The 22,520-nt window shown below is 41.4% G+C and overlaps 2 protein-coding genes across 7 annotated transcripts in view; one reads left to right on the forward strand and one right to left on the reverse strand.

The window, feature by feature from the left end:
- SPMIP2 (sperm microtubule inner protein 2) overlaps window positions 1-22,520 on the forward strand; it is a 98,014-nt gene that overhangs the window by 45,471 nt on the left and 30,023 nt on the right. For 3 of the 6 annotated variants that reach the window (XM_061584385.1, XM_061584387.1, XM_061584386.1), the window contains exons 2-3: window positions 6,698-6,924; window positions 8,511-8,569. The exons of 1 other annotated variant lie outside the window; for it this stretch is intronic. In XM_061584385.1, coding sequence (XP_061440369.1) covers window positions 6,698-6,924; window positions 8,511-8,569 — 286 coding nt within the window. Of the gene's footprint in view, window positions 1-6,697; window positions 6,925-8,510; window positions 8,570-22,520 lie in introns of those variants that run through there. 2 more of the 6 variants (XR_009757864.1, XR_009757863.1) reach the window with 2 other exon arrangements.
- The window catches only part of FNIP2 (folliculin interacting protein 2), a 97,080-nt gene continuing 83,532 nt past the window's right edge, over window positions 8,973-22,520 (reverse strand). The window contains exon 18 of the mRNA XM_061584381.1: window positions 8,973-9,237. Coding sequence (XP_061440365.1) covers window positions 9,228-9,237 — 10 coding nt within the window. The 3' untranslated portion in view covers window positions 8,973-9,227. The remainder of the gene's footprint in view (window positions 9,238-22,520) is intronic.

Below are 22,520 nucleotides of genomic sequence, written 5' to 3' on the forward strand. Positions count from 1 at the left end.
CTTACTCACTGAAGTGTTGACTTATTTGAGTTTTGACACGGGGGCTTCCTATGATTTTAACATTGCTATCTGCCTTTTCAAGGGTAGGCTATCAATGCATGTGCCCCTTGCAAATTTAATGTGATGTAGGAAGGGTACAAGAGGAATTCCTTAAATCAAATACGCACTCTGCTCAGTGTACTTTCCCCATTCACTTTTTTAGATGTAGACATCTCAAAAGAGAGACAGTCAGACAGAGAAAAGGATGAACTGGAACAGCGATTGAACCAGCAGCAGGCTGGCAAGGGTGGCAAGTGGGTGGGCCAAAGGTGAGGGGTATTCACTCTGCCACCTTCGCATAGGGACTAACCTTGCCTTGTCAGACCATCCCTGCATCACACATTGCTTTCTTGAGAAGGAGGAAATTGGGGGGGGGTCTGTTTCAGAGGGCTTTCCAGAAGGAAACCTCATGGTAGGTGAAATCTCACTGTCAGCCTACATCAATTTTCCCTACCTGGTACCTGATGCATATTTTGGACCAGAACTCTCATCAGCTCCAAGCACTGGCCATCCTGATTGGGGCTGAAGGGAGTTGTAGTCTAATCTGCAGGGCATCAAGTTGGGAAAGGCTGCTCTATACTAATGGATAAGAGAAGCCAGATCTCTTTCACTTTAAGAACAGTAAACAATCATTAATTAGAAGGGAACATTCCTTGTTGCATTGTGGCTACTGATAAAACCAGAGCCAAAACTCATGGTAGAGGAGTTAAAGAGAGAAATAATGTTGTGTTTGTCCCTTAAGTATTTTATTTTATTGCCAGACACTGAAGGAAGCCAAATGTCAGCAAACCAGTAAACCTTGCTCCTTTGCTTTTACAAAACTGCCAAATGGTCTGAGAGTTTTAGAGGAGATACGGTACAAGAATGTATTTCTAAACGAAACGCTTGAAGATACTGTAGTGTCTAGATCCCTTGTTATGTGGTGGAAGAAAGTGGGGAGCGGGTAACGGAACCTTGTTGGCTTGCAAGGTCACAATATGTCACAATGTAGCAAGTGTCACCAAATAGCCTAGTGTCCTCCAAAGCTGCCTGGCTTACAGTTCTTCCTGTCTGTACTATCTAAGAGACAGCCAGAAACAACAGCTGCCGCAGTGTTCAGAACTGGCGTGAGCCTGCCAAGGATTAAGTGATGAGTGACGCTGCAGTCTGTAGCCAGCCTGCCAAGGGCAAGGAGAAAAGATACACTTTGACTTCCAGTACTCCACCAGTAAATTCAGGGAATCAAATTATATTTACAGGTAACCCCCACCATTCCATAGTTGCTTAAATGGATTACTGCCAAATTATGCCAAAGTAAAAGCATTAATTATATAGACGGGCCAGTGTGAAAAGGGACACTTAGCTGCCCAGTCATATGCAGCATTGCATATCGTAGCTCTGTATCAGGAATTATAAATAGAGCTTCACTGTTTGTACTGATAAAGGAGTATAGAAGGACAAAAATGATAGAGCCTGATAAAAGTGGCAGATAAGTTTACACACACCGTCATTTCTACAGCTTCTAGTCTTAGTGGAGCTGCCTGATGGATGATTTCGACTGTGGAATCAATAGTGTGGCCCTGTTGATTCTCCTGAATCTCCCAATAGCTTTCAATACCATTGTAATCTTCTGGGTGATCTCACTGGGATGAGACTTGGACCCACCGTATTGCAATGATCATAGTCCTTTCTGGGGAGATGAGACTTGGACACTAGGGAGCCACACGATGCTATTGTGTCTCTCCATGGTTTTAAACCACTGGGAGGTCATTTGGAGGTTTGAACTGCAGTGTTATCAGTATGTGGATTATATACAGCTCTGTCTCTCTTTTCCATCATCTAATCCAAAGAGGTGGTGGATGTTCTGAACAGGTCTGGAGGCAGTTTTGGGATGGATGAGGGAAACAAACAAACCTAGAGCTCAAGTCTGATATAACAGAATTTCTATAGATTGGGAAATCTGCTGATCTGGATGGAAGAGGACAACTGATTCTAGACAGGTTTACAGTTCCCCAGAGAGTCAAGAACGCAGCCTGGAAATTCTTCTGGATTTGCTCCTGTCAATGCACAGGTGGCACTGGTGGCCACAAGTATTTTTTACCTGCATTGGTTGGTTCACCAGCTGCAGCCCTATCTGCAGGAAGCAGATTTGCCTCAGTCCCACACACTCCTTTTATATCCAGGCTAGATTACTATAGTGTGCTCTGTGTGGGGTAGCCTTTAAAGACTGTTTGGAAACTTCAGTTGATACTGAGTGCGGCAGCAAGAATGCTTGTGGGTAATAGTATGCAGCCTGCTCCAAAGTGGGTTGCTTTGGATAGATTTGGGCTTGTCCAAGCCAAAGCAAAATCTTTCCAAAGCACTCTGAACTGAAACTGGAACTGGAACCTCTGAAGAGATCTGGGGAAATTTAGAGATTGGTATGCTAAGAAAATGTGTGCAATTAGTGTGTCTACAAAAATGGAAGCATTTCTCCCCAAGCTTGCTGTATAAGGACAATACCAGGTTGGGTAGAGGGGGGAGGGAAAGCTCTTTTGTGACTGACAAGTCTAGCTTCTATTCAGGGAATTATTTTACCAGGGTTCTTCAATCACACTGCTTGAGGGAGGGATGCTGAAGTAATGTATAACCTTTTGTCTGTTCTGTACTTTTTGATACTTCTGCTAGTAGTGCTTGCTTGGAAGATGCTTGATATTCTTCCTCTGCCTCTATGTCATATCTACACATCATCCATTCCTGTCAAATAAGTTTTGCACTTAGTTTCTGTGACTTTTAGTGCCAATTGAACAGAACTCAAGCCCGAAGCTGTTATTTTCATTCTTCATAGCTCCCTAGCCCCTGCACCCATCCTCCTAAAATTGTTCAGGTCGCTTTCCTTAGGGCACTTCTACAATGTATGCCATTTTCATATTAAAATCATTGTCCACAAAACCACAAGGAACTGAACCCCTTTTATTTCCACTCTCCCCAAAATTAACTTTAACAGTGCCCAGCACAGCAGCCCCTCAACATATGTATCTGCAATTTGGCAGGCTTTATTTATTCAGGCAAGATTACTATGTCTGCAAATTTCATCCAATTCTGCCATAAAAAAAACATTCCCTGTAATGGGCAAGGCATAAAGCTTTGGTTTTCCGGAATCTGGACTTGACTGTGGACCCTGAATAAAATCAGATAGCTTTCCAAGTGGTTTAGACTGAATCTAGCTGAATCGGGGTCCAAACTAAATCTTATTGTTGGTGCACACCCCTATGTGTGGGGACCAAACAATCAGAACACATTGCATTTATCCTGTTTACACAGGTTGGCTGTATATTTCATGGTCCAATTTAAACAGCTAGTTTCAGCCCTGCAAGGAAGCTGTAAGTTTATGAAAACATGCTGCAATGGGAAACCTCGGTGCTGATCAGAGTGACATATTACAAAAACCTTTGGGAAAACAGACAGATCATCAAAATTCAGTCATGGACATTTGGAGACCTTTTTTCATATATTGGAGCAAAAGTGAATCATATGAGGGCATGCACCAAGGAATATTAAATACTGTGTTGTAGATTTTATAGATTCTAGCTGTAAACCTTTTCTGGAGTGATATTCTTTGTGCTTTTCCCCTTTAATATTTAGGTGATCTTAAGGCATCACCTGCTAGTTCCATGTACCACTGCCTTTCTTCTCCTTCGTTCCTTATTTGCTTTTCTCTTATGTTTTGTGTTAAGTTACTTCATATAATGTATGATGGGTAAAAATTTGGGGTGCTGGAGCTGAATTAAATGGAACTTTTCTGTGTAGATAATGCATAGGATTGTGTTGCATCTCCATGAATGACAGGGCCTAAGATCTGTTCTGAGGCAGTAGCCTTTTTTATACATAGAGGAAAGTATCAATTTCCCCTTTTGGCTTTCTGTTCTCTAACTCATATGCCCTCTTAATTTCTGCATTTTGCTACAGGCCCTCCTTCCTTCTTTTTAAGGGGATTTTTTCCCCTTACAAGTCTCACACTTTACTAGAGAACTTTGGTGACCTTCAAATTCTATAATAGGAATGGGGAACTTGTAGCCCTCCAGATGTTGCTGGACCACAGCTCTCAATATCTGATTGGGGCTGGAGTTCAACAACATCTGGAAGATCACTGGTTCCTCATCCCTAGCCTACAGTAGGTTCACCCCCCTACAAACACACACACACACACACACACACACACACACACACACACACACTGAAGTCTCCTAAGACCCCCTCTTAACATTATGCAAATTTGGGTGTGTCGTCTACAGTGATGGGGCTTAGGGGCTCTGTGCTTTCAGTTCTCCTTCTTCATTACCCAACAGATTTGGAAAGGTCACATGAACCCCTCACCATCTGTCCTTATCCAATCTCTGCCACTGCTGTCTAGGCTGGCTACCACCACACTTCCCTGATGTCTATGTGTTTAACACATCACATAGGAGTTGTGCACAGATGTAAGTGGCTAGAGTTCCACCATGCAAGGAGGGGTCCTGACTTGGCAGGCTTCCCTCCTCACATGGAAGGGATCTACTCGTGTAGCATCTGTTCATAGGTCAAATATCCACTGAATGTGTGAATGTCAGGGGAGGGTAGCAGCAGTGATGGGTGGAGCTAGTCTATATGGCAGTAGTGAACATGGTTACCCTGCATGTCCCAAGAACCCCCACTGTGCATTTTTCAGCCAGTGGTGTGGTTCATGTGAACACCCTCTTTCATGTACTCTTCCAACTCATTAAGTATAAGATGTCTGCCCACATCCATTTGATCTCAGCCGTTCCATACTCAAGCAGGTAATAATATAAGAGGAGGATCATTCTTAGATCCTGTTAAAGCTGGTACGTTTGAGGAAGAAGTAAACTTGTGGGAAACTTGAAAGATGATATGAAAGTACTAATGAGCAAGGGATCTTGTGCAGTTGTCTCATTGACTTCCCTCTACCTAAGGGGCAGCTTCCCTTCTCTTAAATAGATCCCTTCAAGCTGAACAGTTCAGCCCTAGATGATAGCCAGCAAGTTATATGAAGATGTAAGAAAAACATTTGCAGCACAATCTTAGACATGTTTACTTGAAAGTAAACCCCATGCAGTTTACTCACAGGTGAGTGTAGGGACTGCAGCCTTAAGTAGGGAAATTACAGATTAGGGTTAAGTTTACCATCAGAGAGACTACACTTAAATAGGAAAAAAATATGCACACACCATAATTCTTATTTTATTGTTTGAATTGCTTTTGTATTTTTGTACCACACACTCAGCTCAGAAGCTTTCTCAGTGGCTTAGGACTGACTATAGATGCTGCTTATATACTGTTAACTCATAGCGAGCAAAATGAATTTCATATGGCTGTAATCAAGAGTCCCAAATCCTGCACTTGTGTACTTTTCAACATTCCCTAGAATCAACAGAGGGAATCCCATATAATGTGTTTTGCAATCATACATAGCATGAGCAATCACCCCTCACCCTTTGCAGGCAGCCACCTTATTCTTCTAAAACATAATGTAAAAAAGTAACAGTAGCTTGTCATCATCATGAACCTTAACTCAATAAAGGCACTATACTTATGTGTGAGGTTGGCAGTGAGGTGGTACTACTATAAATATTTGACAAATCAATCTCAAACACACCATTTCAGCAAGATTAGAAGGGAGTTCCAGTTTATTTTGAAAGAGTTGAAAACAATTTAATCATTCCTCTACTCTAGCGAAAAATTCTGGGTTTGCTAGTAGTGACGCTGAACACTGAAGTGCCAAAGGAATGAGTAACAGAATTTACACCGTAATTGCTGGATGTTTGTGTAATTTGGTCATACATCCTTTTCTCTTATTCAAATAAGACTTCACAAAGATTACTTCAGCGTAAAAGGCTACAGCCACAATGTATTGATTCAAGTTTTGTCTAATAGGAACCCCATGCAAACGCTTATTCCCTGTAGAAATGAACACAAGAAGATGGGGGAACTAATAGAACAGCCCTTGGTCCATTCCCAATCTCTATGCATTAAGGCATTGTTTGCATAGGAGCCTATTCATGATGCATACCTTCCATTTTTGCATGGTACAGATCATTCATAGGGACACTATGCATCTTTGGGGGTATGCACATAGAATCCTGTGTAAACACCACTTTGTATGCATGGAGATTGGTGCTCAACTAGTGGGTGTAGGCTTAGCTCCCACCCCACCCCTCTATTCTCACAGGGCTACAACTGAAATCTATGAAAAATTAAGAGACTGTGTGGGGGGTGAAGACAGCTGGCATCTTCAGTCATGAGGCTCTTGTTGTGCCTGCCAGAGTTTGCCTAGCCCCTTTTGATTGATAGGAATCTAGGAAGCTTCTTGGCATTTGCTTGTATGTGGCATAGTTGGCACCCTTTTCACCCTCTGTAGTGCTACTCCTCCTCACAGCTTTCCAAGATATAAACACTACAGATATGGCACAAGCACACCCAAAGAGGGAGAAGGCCTGTGCCAGTATTAATGGGGAATATGATTCAGAGGATTTAAGTTGGCAGTGAAAAAAGAAAACAAATAAGAGCGGACATTAACTTCACAGCAGTAAAAGAGGAGATTTTAGAGTTATTTAGAGTCAATATGGGGATAGCAAATATTTGTTTAAGTACACCTATCTTTGCCTTCATATAACCATATTGTAAAACACTTTCTATTCTCAAGGCCCAGATGGTTTGCGTAATTACATACCAAGGCTTCCGGAATGCACACTTTATATAGGAACAACAACTGCACCAGTAGAGGGCACTAGTGAAGCTGCATACTTGTGGAGACCTGCACAAAGTCATCCTCTTCCTCCTCAGTGGTATCCCAGGTGTTGCATTCCAGGAGAAATTGGCTGGGGAGTAAGAGAGTTTGGTTCTTTCAGCCAAAGAGGCAAACAGATTATGGTAACTAATTCATTATTATTTTTTTCAGAATGTCCTCTTAAGTCAGGGATAGCCAACACGGTGTCCTCCAGATGCTTTGGAGTACAGCTCCGATCATCCCTGATCATTGGCCATTTTGGGGAGTTGTATGAGACTAGTGGCAATTGTAGTCCACCATATCTGGAGGACAACATGTTGGCTACCTTTGGGGTGGCTTCTAGAGATTTTTATGCTGGGTAATTATAGTACATTGCTTAACCAGAGAACAGATTTTCTCATGACTAAATAATGCAGTAGTCTTTCTACCTAAATATCATGTACTATTTTGGTGTTGATGAGTGAAATAAATTAGCCTGATGTGATAGTTAATCAGCATTATTAAAACTCCACTTCTGGGCCGATTATATATGTGATGGGGCTATACCCACTATAAAAAAGTGGTCCTAGCCTATGGTCTGAAGGCACATAAGACCATCTCCCTGCTGAAGCTAAGCAGGATCAGGTCTGGTCAGTGCCTGGATGGGAGACCGCCTGGGAACCATATGGAAGCCACCTTGGGTTTCTATCAAGAAAAGAAAGGCGGGGTATAAATATAATAAATAAATTAAATAAAAAGGCTCACCTAGCATTAGTTCAAGGGAAGACTCAGCCATGTAACATGAGGCATGATGTCAGGATATACTAGGGCTTGGTACCTCTCCCACTCACCATGGGCCAAGTTTGACCATTGGGCAGGGCGCTCTCCTGTCAACCACCTGATCAGATTACCTGTTTTCCTTTGCCCACATAATTTGAAATCATAAAACAACCCCCGTTGATTAGATTTCTGTAAATTCCACACAGGTGTACATTGTTAAGCAGGGTGTAGCTTAGGGATTGGGAACATGTGGCCCAGCAGATGATGTTGGCCTCCATGTCCAATCAGCTCCAGCCAGCATGATCAATGATCAGGGAGGAAGGGAGTTGGTCTCTAACAACCTATGGAGGGCCACAAGCTCCCCTTTCCTAGTTTAAGCATAAAAGCCAAAGACTTGAATCAATAGTAATACCAGAAATGGGGGAGTGTATGACCCTCCAGATGTTGCTGCACTACAGATCCCATCACCATTGACCGTGTTGGCTAGGGCTGATGGGCGTTGTAGCCCAACAACATCTGGAGGACTGCAGGTTCCTGGCCTAAACAGTAGGTCCCTATAACAATAAATACAATATATTTGGCATTGTCTAGAGCAAAGGTTTTCTGTATCAGGGTTCTGGCCTCAGATCCCCATTTCTGAATATATCTTAGTAAATTTTTATTTTCTACAAAATAAAAGACAGAATGCACTATTGATGGCCCTTTCACATATACTGCTGGAGGTCCTGTGTACCACATGTGTTCATGGTATGCCCTGCAATATGGAGCTCCAGTTGGCCTTGGGCCCTTGTGATATGTATAGTATACCTAAACTCAGAGAGGTTTATATGGGACTTCATTGTTACAGAGTATATCTGCTAATATCGGAATATGGAAAGTATCCACCAAAGTGCAAGCAACGGACAAAGAAGCTCAATAAGAGTATATAAACATGCCTGGTAAACATAATGCCTTTGTTTCTCTTTGACAGCCTGAAAGATTTCCTCCAGCTGAAGAGTTTGAAATAGTGAACAGATACAGAAATCCTGGGTAGGACCATGTTAAGATTGTCATGTTTTTTAATGATCTGTAAACAACTCAAGAATCTTTATAGCAGAAGAGTGGGCCAAAATACTTTAAATAGGTAAACACTTTCTTTTTAGTCTCCTGTATGAACAAACCTGCTGTTGCAGTGATGGATAAGACGTTGTTTATTTTTATATTTTATTTGTTTATTTTTATTTAAGAAAATGTATATACTGCTTGATTATAAAAAAAACCCCTCTAAGTGGTTTACAAAAACATAAAAATTATGAATAAAACAGTTAAAAACAATTAAAAACATTTTAAAAACAACTAAAAAATCAACAGACTAAAAAGATTAAAACACATAAAAGACATTAGATAAGTAGTAATGGCAATATTATTCACCTTGAATGGAATGGTTTTAATAATTATGTCTCATTATTACTCATTGATGCTAAGTGACCTTCAGATATGGAACAGTGTGATGACAATGTCTACAAGTAGGAAGAGCTTTGTAATTAATATTATACTGAGCAGCTTAAATTACAGTTGGATGGAAGGAATTCAACAAATACTGCTCACAAGAAATACTGTGTGTTTATTAACCAGATGAGCACAGAGATCCTTGCCTTCTCATCTCCAGTTTGGCCATCCATTTTCCAGGCTAAATATGTTCACATGCTCAGCAGTGTCTGGGGAAGAGAAATAAGACATCTGCCAAATGCCATAATCAAAACAAAGCCAAGATAATCATTAGCAATGAAAATCCTTTCTTATGGAGAAATTAAATGTTGCTAAAAGTTCAGCCTCATATCAACAGGCATAAAATGAATCCTTTTCTGGTAAAACCAGGTGGTTAACACTTCTGATCCAATATAGACACAGACACACACTTCCCAACTCATTTGCAGTTTTGCAAGTACCCAGCTTCTAAAACTACACCAAGGATATGTGTAGGTTCAATCTTTGTTTATACTTTAATTCTTCCTGGAGTAGCAATTAGTCATAAACAAACACACACAAACAAATACATTTTATAACTAATTAAAACAGAATGACAAATGCTATATTATTAGTATATAGGAAACGGACCTTTAGTGTGGCAGCACCTACCCTGTGGAATTCCCTCCCTTTGAATATCAGGCAGGCGCCATCTCTGCTATCTTTTTGGCGCCTTTTGAAGACTTTCCTCTTTCAACAAGCCTTTTAGGTTGAGACCTATCCCAGTCTACGTCTGTGTTAGAATTGCTTAATATGTTTTTTAATAATGTTTTTAACCCCCTTTTAAAGTTTTTAAAAATGTTTTTAACACTGTTTTGTTTTAATGTATTTTAAGATCTGTTTTTATGATGTTTTAAAGTGTTTTTAGCGCTTTGTTTGCTGCCCTGGGCTCCTGCTGGGAGGAAGGGCGGGATACAAATTAAATAATAAATAAATAAAATAAATAAATTAGCATTATTCGCAATAAGGCTGTGCACCAACTCTGGCTGTAATAGGTAAGTTCTCAGATCATATTAAAGGGCAAGCAATATTGTTTGTAGCATGTTCCCTGCTTCCCTGGGCACTGACAGGCTTCCATGGACAGCATTACCTGGAGTTGACTTTCGTTAGAGAACAGAGCACTGGGAATTTATGCATTTTTTGTAATATTTACAAACAGAATGTAAGTGAAAGCAAAGAGTATGCACATTCCTACTAAGAAACTGAACTGCTACTCTGTGTCAGATTCCCAGAGAGACCTTGCACGCACAAAAATGCCTTGCAGCCTTCAATTCAAAGTTATTTCTTCATATCTTACTGTGAACACAACTGTACACACATTCACAGTGTGCACACATACACCCGTTTACCTCAGTCCATTGTTCTTAGCTAGTTCTGGGCACAAGGAATGTACTATCTCCTAAGGTCTGATAGCCTATCCCATTTGAACAGTCAAGAAATTCTTCAACTATTTCATAACCACTAGCTCCCAGTGAGTAAAAATATACCGACTATGTGGGTCTATTAACATATAGTCTGCTCAACAAAAGAACTATTACCTAGTCACCGTAACAATATAATATTCCTTGGCACAGTACATCCTTATTTTGCTTCTATACAAACATATGAAGAAATCAATTTATCATATCCACTTGATTCTGTTCTAGTTCAAGGTAGCCTTCCTCAATAGACAAAATCTATAAGTGAGACATTTCATTGTATATATTAATGTACACTGCTGTGGTATTTTACATGAGTTGGTTGTATATTCACTAATAGGCAAAAAACCCTTGTGGTTTAATAACATACCTATAGCCAACAGATATTTCTATCAAATTTTAAAAAGTAGGGAAATTGGGCAGCTATAGTGAATGCACCAGGGGAGCAGGAGACCTGACCTCCTCTCTGAGATATTGTACTGCCCTACAAATTTGTCAAAATGCAAACACAATTTGGGTTGGTCTTTCACAGTCCAATCCACTTCCTGTGTAGCTTGGAAGAATTGGTGACATGTGCCTTTGAGCACTTCCTGGGAAGTGTAGTTAGTGAAGGGTGCTGAGAGTTGCTAGGAGATGCCCTGTTCCCCTCACAGAGCTTCAGTCAGAGTGGTTGACTGTTAAACCACTCTGGCCACCAGAGCTCTGTCAGGGGAATAGGAGTTTCTTCTCAGCACCCTTCACTTCCCATGATTCTTTGGGGGAAGCCATGACTGTCTAAAGTAAAATAAAGGTCTGGTGTGGGTGTGGCACCTGATTAGCCAAGCCAAACAGCTGTGAGTCTGGCTTTTAGAACACTGACAGTTGGTTCTTACTGAGCATGCCCAATGCTATAATAGACTTCAATGTTAAATTTCTTAAATTAATTAAAAATCAGCCAGGCATATTTTTTTTAACTTTTAAACCGCAGAAGATGAAGGTCAGAGTATGGGACAAGGTCAGTAATAGGATTACAGTTACTTTGTGAACATGGCTGATTTTTAATTAATTTCAACAAATTATGAGAACTCTGACAGAAAAAAGTCCAACAGGGGTCTGGGGTTTTTCTCTCTTTTTACACTTTGAACTCTCGATTCTCTCTGTTTTGTGTATCGCCATGAAAATTTAGAGGGTTGTTAAGCAAGCGTTTCTGAGTTCAGGACTATAAATTTTGTAAGGGTTTGTTTTGAATGAGCTTATGGGAAGCATCAGAATGTCTTGGGGGTATTTTCAATTAAACACTGCAGCATGTGAAAAATCCATGCTGGCTATAGTATTCAGCCACTCTCATGGCTGTATAATAAATATTTTTTATAAATAAATCTTACAGGACTATTTAGACCATTCTGCTTTCTGATGAACTTGTCTTCACCTGACCTTGAGCCAAAGCCCATGTGGGCAAGGTAGGCCAAAGTTGCAGAATCTCAGGCAGCTGCAAATAAGCAAGTTGGTCAAAGCCTAAACTCTAGGTTAGGCATGCAGAACCTCCAGCCTGTGGGCCAGTCCTGGATCATCAAGGGTTCCAATTTTGCCCCCAAGACAAGTTTTTGTGAAGACACAGACACCTGTCAATCAGGTGACATCACCCTCGGAGGCGGGTTCAGTGGGCACAGTCTATCCCTACAGAAAGCAGGATTGACCCCTTTTCCATCAGCTGGTGGGCTGGTGATTCAATAGGTTAGTTCCTCTTAAGGAACTGGTGCACTCAATTAATCCTTGCACCAAACGGGATTGAACCCCCAGCCCATCAGCTGATGTGCAGGGGATTAAATTTTGCTCAGTTCAGCTGCATGTCCCATTTCCCTGTAGGGAACTGGCATACACAGTCAGTTCCTGCAGAAAGCAGGATTGACCCACCCACCTACATGTGTCTAAGTGAAGCTTTTAAAGACTAACCCTCACCCAACATGTGATTTGTTTGGTTTGGTTTTGTGAATCATGAACTTAGAGACTTCAAGAGACTGGTCCTTTATTTCCTCTGTTTTAGTTCCATCTTGGCACATTGCCTGTACTGGTGATCTGACAATGGGTCCTCAGATGGGGAAATGGTTGGATTCTTGGGAACTTCAGACTCAGCAGTTGCAGACCCTAGGGAATGCTGTGCAGGCAAACAGCCTCTGAGTTAGGTCCAGTGTTGGGTAAAGTCCAGGAATGGTGAACCTGTGGCTCTCCAGATTTTGTTGGACTACAGCTCCCGTTATCTCTGAGCACTGGCCATGCTGGATGGGGCAAATGGGAGTTGGCATCCAACCACATCTAGAAGTCCACAGGTTCGCCATCCCTGGTCTAGCACTCCCATAGCCTTTGCTGCTGGTTCTTCTGAACTGTCTGATCCCTCATCATTTATATCAGAGTCAGACCAGCTGATGGGGCCATGCTACTACTCCTACAGTTTCCTTCAGCTGCCAGTATTCCAGACAATGACAGGGGAAAAACTTGACTTCTTCACCAAATTTCCTCCTTTTCCTGCCTGTATGATATTGCATGTATCCCAGTTAAATGCCTAGCCATATAGTGAAGAAATATTAGGCTTCAGGAAGCAGCAGTTTGTTTTTATAGTAAGAATTACACATACTTCTAGTACTAGTTTCTAGTAGAGATATGGCTAGCATAGTTAAGTTCAGGTTAAAAACCTAGATTTTTGTTTAAAAGTCAATACAGACAGTGGAATAAATGTACAGTAAGAGCGCAGGGTCTCATGAGCCTACTCTGCTTACATGCCCCATCCCTTAGCCATGTGTTGGTCCATCACATCTGCATAGTGGTCTACACAGGCCTGAATTGCATAATCTGAGACCACAGTTTGGGTAATGCGGGTCTAAATGCACTGGGTTCCATGAGCTCATCACTAGCTATGATAGAGCTCATTTGTTTGTGATAATGGGCTGGTAATTCCTATGACCTTATTAAAGTCTTCCAAGAAGGCAATAATAGATCACTTGAAGTCCTCTTACTTTGCAGCAATAATGTGAAATAAATCTGCAGGCTGAACTTAGAACTGCAATTGCTTATTTGCTTTGTTAAACTGAGCAAATATAGCCAAGCATACTCTGCCTATGTTAGACCATACATACATACAATTGCTTCAGGTACAAGATGACAACAGATACAACAAGTACACGAAGAAATGTCACTGAAGACACTCAGTCCTTGGTTCCATAATCAGCTGTGGACAACAATTCAGTGAGTGGGACTTCATGCCAGTCCTTCCCAGACTGGGCTCCTCACTAGAAACAGGCATACTGCTGGGAGAATTACATGAGCCCCAACTGTGTGTCATACACAGAAGCTTTGCTTGCTGCTGTTACCACAGCCATTAAGTTTGTATCTCCAGCAGTGGGAATTGCTGCAGCAAACAACAATCAGTGTTCTAGTGTACACACCCTTTCATCTCCAAACACGCATGTTTCCTTTCTGGATGGATCAGATGATAACCAAGAGCTGAGTTCAACACTCACCAACCAATCCTTTCGGAGGGCAGAGGAGCTCGTGTATGCCTTTCTTCTCTATCATTTGCCTAAGGTAGTGTAGGCCCTCAGTGACAGGAAGTTGCAGGAAGAAGGTCTGAGGTTCCCTTTTCTGTATCTAAAGTTAAAGGGATTTCAGATAGCTGGGCTAAGATAAGAAAGACCTCTGCCTGCGATGCTGGACTGCACATCAGACCAGATGCTGATCTGACTCAGTGAAAGGCAGCTTCATGTGTGTGATTTTTTCTCCTCCAAAAGATAAACAATAAAAATTAGGAAACAAGAGTTCATGAACTGGGATGCTGCACAGAGTGCTTTCTTGATGCATGTGGTGGAAGAGAAGAACATGTACTCACTTCATCACCTCACAGACTGGAATACTGGCAAAAGTGTGTGAGCCTCACTGTTTACCCTGAAGAACTAAAGGCAAATGAAAAGGCACAGCAGATTTAATAGGAGGCTCTGGGTGGTATTCAGTGCTAATCCTCCTCAGAGTATACCCACTGAAGTTAATAGACACAATTAATTTCAATGGGTCCACTCTGAGGAGGACTTAGTTGAATATGACCCCATGAGATGCATACAAACACTGCACAGAATACTTCCTAAACTGAGATATTGGCTTGGTATATGATTTATGATCCTGGTTAGTAAACTCATATTATAGCACAGTTGCCCATTTCAGGCACACTGGGCTGCAGTTTAAGCTAACCAGGACTGGCACACCATTGAGGAAGGGAGGAGGCAAGGGAAGGGGAGGAGCAATGCTAAACTGAGGTTTAGCAAACTGGGAAGTATAAGTCTGAACTGGGCCAATGTTAACTAAGTTAATATCTCAAAACAGAGCTCAGGTGTTCAGAAAAATACCGGTTATAGCAACAGCACAAAGCACTGATAACTATTTTCAGTGACATGTCATGGAAGACACCAGCTAAATTCAGACATGGGGCTTATTGTGCTAATTTAATGGACTAAAATGGTAGTGCTTTTGTCCTGATTTCTAAAATTCCTTTCACACTGTAGTACCTGCTGTGTTAAGGAACTGTGGCTTTTTTGGCCAATATAGTGGCATTTTGCACAAATGTCTTTCACGCTGCTGCAACAGTGTCTTGTTTTCATCCCTTACCCATTATACACATGTGCACTGTAGTTCCCCCATAATTCACTATTGGAGTTAGTGTCTGGGCACAGGAGTGTTCCTCCACAGGAGGAAAAGGAGGAAGGGAATGCTGCTACCACACCTACGCCAGAATACTGGTACAATATTTGTCAGGCAAAAAAAAATAGGCGTGCTCCTAAAGGGGGGGAACGCATTGCATGCCAGGATGCCTGTCACATAAGTGGCTGCAGCTACTGCAAAGCTCCTGCGATCTTCTGGGTTCCCAGGCTTGCAAACAGTTTATTTCTGGTATTATTTATCACTACATTCCACTAGATTTCTGGAACTAACTTTTATGTCATGTGAAAGGTCAAATATAATGCACAAATTTCTAGGTAAGAAATCATCAGAATGATGCAATAAAGTGCAGTGTGAAAGCAGCTACTCGGGCCTCAGTTCCATAATCAGCTGTGGAAGATGTTTTTGAATGATCAAATTTACAGAAAGTTAGTTCCCTCTAACTACCTATTAGCTACTAGGCCAAGTTCAGGATTCTGGTTTTGGTTTACAAAGCCCTATACAGCTTGGGAACAGGATACCTAAAACACCAACTTACCCCTTACATACCCAGTTGATCACCGCACTCTGCAGGTGAGGGCCTCCTGCAGATACCATCTTATCAGGAGGTCTGTTCTGCACAACATAGGAAACATACCTTTAGTGTAGTGGCACCTACCCTATGGAATTCCCTCCCCTTAAATATTAGACAGGCACCAGCTCTGTTATCTTTTTGGTGCTTACTGAAGACCTTTCTCTTTCAACAAGCCTTTTAAGTAAAGACCTTGTCAGTCTGCGGCTTTTAAACATGTTTTTAAAGCTTTTTTAAAAAAAGATGTTTTTAAAAATGTTTTGTTGTAATATATGATAAAGTCTGTTTTATGATATTTTAGAGTGTTTTTAGTCCTTTCATTTGCCGCCCTGGGCTCCTAGTGGGAGGAAGGGTGGGATATAACTCTAATAATAAATAAATAAATAAATAAATAAAGTAATGTAGGCAAGAGCCTGCTTAGTTCTTTAAAATCGTTATTATTGTGGGGAGGGATTGAGAGTCAGTCAATGTAGTGGTCTAGCTATTGTTACTGAGTTGGTAATTGCTTCTTTTATGTTAGCACAGCTGGCATTTTCCAGCAAATGTATCTCATACCTTTCCCCAGAGTTCCTAAAACACTCATTGCCTGCATTATTTTTTTGACATTTATCATCAGGGAATTCCTGTTCTCTCTTCAGATTGAAACCATGAAACCCACCACTTCCTTTTTGAGGTTTGACTTCCTCAGGAAGCAGATAGTGACCATAAAGGAGCATTTAAAAAACAGCAAGTGAAATGACATACATGGTAGTGGATCTCTGTGGAGAGTTCCAGGGCACTGTGAAGCATTCTATGACTCTTCCAGCAGTCACAGAAACAATTCCTGGCTGGTGCCCTCTTAGTCCCTTGTTGCTCTTAACGTATTCTAATTGCTGGATGCCTGCCTGTACCAAATGGGTATGTTGTGGGCCATGTTTTACCACACTCCTCCCATGGTTTGCAAGCTGAGGGAAGAGGGGTGGGGCAATGCTCACCAGTGCCAGGGACCAATAGCCAGCCCCTGGAATATAAAGCCACCAAGTGATAAATGTTGGTAAAATTTTCCTGTGTACTGGTAGCTGCACATAAGAACATAAGCTGCCTTAGTCCCAACCAGACCATTGGTTCATCGAGTTCAGTATTATCAACACTGCCTTGCAGCAGCCCAGGTTTTCAGCCATGAGTCTATCCCCAGCCCTACTTGGAGATGCCACAGATTGAACCTGGGACCTTTTGCAAGCAAAGCACATGCTCTATAGTCCCTCCTGTGCAGGTATGGCTCACGCTCATAATTTTCCCCTGGATTTTTTTTAAACACACATTACTCAGCTGAATTGGAATCCCATTTCCTGCTCTTCCATCAAAACCACAGAGTGTACATTTAAGGTCATATATAATTCCCAAGCTTCTGGAAACTAAAGCTCATCAAGAACTGATGGAAAATTAAAGGCACATGCTTTTATCAAAACTAAGCATTCCAACTGCAACTCACAAGAGAAATACTTTTAAGTGGGTGGTGGGTGACATGCTTTTGCCCTCTTGAAAATTAGCACACATCAGAAAGGAATGTAATCTAAACCAGTAGTTAAACCAGTGCAGATGTTACTGGCAATATGTTAAAGATATTATTACTGCTCTGTTATTTCTGATCCAATGTGAAATTTGGTCCAGGATTCCTGACAAGACATACTGTAATATTTTCCTAGTAAAGGTAAAGGTGTCCCTGCACTTGTAGTGCGAGTCGTTTTCGACTCTTAGGGTGACATCTTGCAACGTTTACTAGGCAGACCGTATATATGGGGTGGGATTGCCAGTTCCTTCCCCGGCCTTTCTTTACTCCCCAGCATATGCCGGGTACTCATTTTACTGACCACGGATGGATGGAAGGCTGAGTGGACCTCGACCCCTTTTACCGGAGATTCGACTTCCTCCTTCCGTTGGAATCAAACTCTGGCCATGAGCAGAGCTTTCGGCTGCGTTACCGCCGCTTACCACTCTGCGCCACGGAGGATCTTATTTTCCTAGTAGGATTAAGTAAATTACTAAACTGAAATCAAATTTTGAATATTTTTCACCTGGCAACATGATTATTTTTTGTTAACAGTCCACACACAGATAGATATCCAAGCAGGTATCTATATAAAGTCAAACTAACATCACAACCTCACTCACTCCATTGTATTTGTTCATATTTCAGCTGTCAGATCTTATGACCAAGTTCTCAGTTTGCATTTCAGTTCTTGTTAGTGCCGCTCTTGAACATTCTGCTGTTCTCACCTTTAACAGTTTCTTCCACCCCTTGGTTGTTTTTTGTTAAGGAATACTTAGTGTATTCCACAGAGTGTACAAGACAAGTGAATAGGAAGGGATACACTGAATTCCCTTTCTGAGAAATTAAAATTAATGGCAAAAAGATATAAGCTGTCCATTTTTACTTCCGATAACCCCAAATGATAGTTTCTCAATACATCTTTTAAAAATAGGGTAACTTTCTTTCAAATTAAAATATGTATACTGCTCATAACTATTGTTCTTTTGTATAACTGTAGCGGATTCATGTGTTCTAGTGCACATGCATGTCTTATGTTTGCATAGATAGATAGTTCTTCATGGTGGAAGAAGTCATGGTCAGACCGCAGCACTGTGATCTCCTTTGGCACATCATGAATTACAACAGTTCCCCATTTGTCTAGATCAGGTGTGGGAAACCAACCCCCATAATCCCTGGCCATTGTCTATGCTTGTTATGGCTAATAGGAGTTGTAGTTCAGCAACATCTGGAGGGTCAAAGGTTCCCCATACTCATTCAAGATACGTCTTCAACCCATGGGTTGGGACCTACAGGTGGGTCACAGCAAAGCTGTTGCCTCTGTGTTGGGACTCCAGCTAAGGCTGACCAGACCAAAGGAGCACTACATGCAGGGTCTGGGCTAGGATGCATTATTCTGATGAGACACTCATTTTATCAATTTCCACGAGTGCTGTAATGTGGTAGGAGGAAGGCATAAGCCTTTTTGAGTAAGATATCTATTTCTGGCCAACTGTATGCCTCACCGTCTTACAGCTATCCCTCTAGTGAGGAAGCTCTATGTGGAGCAAAGGCATTTTGTTCACTTTCTATGGCTTTTTGGACTTCTCCCAGAATAGAAGTATGCTGCGGACTAGAGCTCTGAAGTGTCAGCTGTGGTGGAATAGCATGGTTGCCCAGCGGTTGCCACCAGTGACAGCAGGAATCTGGTGTCTGCAGGAAGTGAGACATGGAGGTAGCAGGGATGCCACATCATTCTCACCCCACTCCCTGCAACCTGAAATAAAGCTGGGCAAAGAAGGGGATCCATTTTTGGGTCTGCCTGTATAGTTAAGTTCCTAATGCCTCAAATGGCCCTGCTCCCATTTCCCTCCTCCCTGCTTCACCCCAGCTTCGCCATGCAGCGAATAAAACTTCGGAATGCTCACAACGTAGTTGGTACAATGAGGATGCTGGCTACTTCCTTCCTCCCAAAGGAGAACCTTGTACCCAGGATGTTTAAAGTCTCACCCTCAGGCCTCCAATGTGGACGGAAGGCAAAATTGGCACCAGAAAAAAAGACCAAGAAGGTGAAGGGTATACTGATGCAGAAAAATGTGCATAGCCATTGTCTGATTCCATACAATCACGTCTGCTGATTTGTCAACAAGGAATCCAAACAAATCTTAAGCCAACATGGAAGGGGCAGCAGATATCATCTATCCTTTGGGAGGGAGGGAGTGGAGGAGACTGGTAATGACAAAATCGGGGCTTTATTCAGATGGACTACTCCTCACAAGAGGGACAACTTTACATTGTATATCATTTATTTCTTGTAGTATTTTAAATTATATTATATTGCCTCCTCCCATTTCAGAGTATATGTTCAGGCCATGTGCAGCCACACAACTGCACTTGGCTTTTCCGCTCATGTTCTGGTGAGCTACAATGGAAGAAAGCTGTGCTGGTGGGGCAGGGTAGATTTTTGTGCGTTGAGCTGTTTCTGTTCTGAACATGGCAGTGCAATGGAATGGCTCTGAACGCCTATAGGAAAGGCAACAACGGCAGGTGAAAGAAAGTAGAGGAAGATGAGAAAAAGGAAGGATTGACATGTGTGAAGGTAAAAGTGGAAGATGTCAGCAGAGAGGAAAAGGCAAAGGACAGACAGCTGGTGATAGAGGATTATGAAAGGAGGTGAGAAAAGGGACAGCATGGTAACAGAGAAAGGACTGAGAAAGTGGAAGGAGGAGGCAAAGATAAGGCAGCAAATGAGAAGAGAGAAAACTAAAGGGAAGACCAGTGACAAGAGTACAAAAAGTACAAGAAAGGAGGGAGAGGAAAAAGGCACCAACAGGTGACAGAAAGAAAGGAGGTGGCAAGAGTAATAGAAAGCAAGAGGAGATACAGAAGACAAGGGAGATGAGGCAGAGTCGAATCCTTTTATGTGCCATTGCATGCTTTTTTGGTAAGAAAACAAACATCAAGGTGATGATGACTTGTCCTCTTACTCCGTATCAAAGACTGGCTTTACTGCTGAGAAAAACCCCAGAAAGCAAGAGAACACAACTACTAAAAGGGCCTGAAGGTTTGACCAACACCACATAAAATATGGGTTCACTTGTATTGAAAAAAAAAAGGAAAATACCAATACCTCTGTGTATGAAATGTGGCAAGATGCTAGCAAGCGAAAGTTTGAAACCATCAAGGCTGTTGAGGCATTTAGAAACAAAGCATGAGCATTTTAAAAACAAGCCACTTGGTTTCCCCCTGCCCCCAAAGAATGGAGGACCAGTTTCTGAAGAGGAAGAAAACTTTGCTCTGTCTATGACACAAAGGACGTATGGACTGATCCAATTTGTGCTTTCTCCACAGAGAAGCGCTAGCGTCCAAACATATGGGTGGTCTGCATTCTGTTCTAGGAAAAAAGTGTGGGAATGGTTAAATTCATCAAAGCCTGTAGAAGTCCTCTGCAAAGAAATGGATTCTGAACACAAAGATACGCATAGAAGTGAAATGATTGTCATAAGGAAAAGTATTCACAAGGCTATTCTGGAGTTCCTGAGAAATAAATCATCAACGTATGCTTCTTTATTTCAAAACTAATTGTGGCTTTTAAGGTTGTCATACCTTGTAGATGTGTTCAGCTGCTTCAATGAATACCTCAATGCAGGGAAGAAATTTTACAATGTTTAACTATGTTTAAAAATGGAAGCATTCCAAAAATGCTGAACCTCTGTTTGAGACGTTAATCAGAAAATTCAATTGACATGTTTCCAACTATTGCATAGTTTTCAGATCAAACAGTAAATTTTGCTTCTGTCAAATGACATGATATGCAATTAATTGAATAATGCCTTGAACTCTGTTGTGACACAAGCTTAAAAGTACAATTTCAGCAATTAAGATTACCAAAGTTTTGGATTTGGGTTAGTAAAGAATACCCAGAATTGAAATGAAGCTATCATCCATCTGCTGCCATTTGGTAGCACCTATCTTTGTGAGGAAGGCTTCTCAACAATGGTGATCCTCACAGCAAAACAAAACTAGTTTAGATATAGAAACTGAACTGCAAGTTAGACTTTCTAATATCACCCTTCACTGGAATGAAATCTGGAAGAACAAACATGCCAAAGTGTTTCACTGAAATTGTGTGTGAGTCTTCATGGCTTTTCAGTAACTTCTGAGCCTTCTGGCTAAGATCAAGTGTAAAAATCACTGTTTTTCATGTAGTAGTCATGCTAAGATAACATTATGGGTGGCATTCAATGCTAGTCCTACTCAGAATAGGCCCACTGAAAGAGAATTTAGTGCAGTAACTGGCAAATAGAGGAAAGAAATGAGGTGTTCTTTCAACACCTACAGATTTTGAGAACTTAAACCATGTTGCAACACATTGAGACTAATTCAGTGGATAAACACATTTCTTAAAATTTCCTTTTAATGTTGTTTTGCTCCTTGCATTATTGGATATCCAGATGGATAAGGATTGGGGGTGTGCATGTGTTTGGCACTCTGCTAAACAGAATGCCATGTGATGTGTTACTCCAGCATCCCATGTGTTAGTTTTTCATCCACAATAAATTACTATTGTAAAATTGCTATCAGAATGTGTCACTGCACTTCATATTTTGAACAGTTTTAAGAGAAGGCAACACCACAAGCAGAACGTTCCATTTTCCTTCTGCAAGTGTGGTGAATCGCACATGTAGGATCCACCCTTACCCTCCCTCCACCCATTTAGAAATATAAACATGGTTGTTCATGGTTTAGCATTATAAGAATAAGCATCAGGCTTGTACCTCTCACCCTTCAGTCACTGAGATGGAAATCAAATCTTAGTTTACTGCTTGCACATCATCTGGCAATATGCCCAATGCCAAGGGTGGAATATTGTTCCCTACTAATTGCATGAAGCAGGATATAGTTTGCCTTTAAATCAGGATTGTAAACTAGACTCAAACTGTAGTCTATAATCCTAGTTTAGGCAAACCATTGGTTTGTGCTAATCACTATCAGAGGCTTTCAATCTCAGGGCACAAAGAAGGATAGGGTGCATGTGACTGAGGGTCATGCTTTACTTGGGATGTCAAACCATGGTTTGGATTGCATCTGAATAGCTTCGCAGAATAAGAGACTTTCAGGGTCAAATTACATGTGACATTAAATATGTGGAGTCATGCCAAACGACCGTAATTTTAAAAGGGAAACCTGCCAGAGGAAGGTTGTGTAATATGGAAGCAAAAGTTGAGAGCAGGATTGATCCACAGTGCATGAATAAGGAGGGGCTTAACACTCCTCCATCTAAGACTTGCCAACTAT

The sequence above is a fragment of the Rhineura floridana genome, chromosome 9 (genome assembly GCF_030035675.1).
Source record: "Rhineura floridana isolate rRhiFlo1 chromosome 9, rRhiFlo1.hap2, whole genome shotgun sequence".
Taxonomy (NCBI): domain Eukaryota; kingdom Metazoa; phylum Chordata; class Lepidosauria; order Squamata; family Rhineuridae; genus Rhineura; species Rhineura floridana.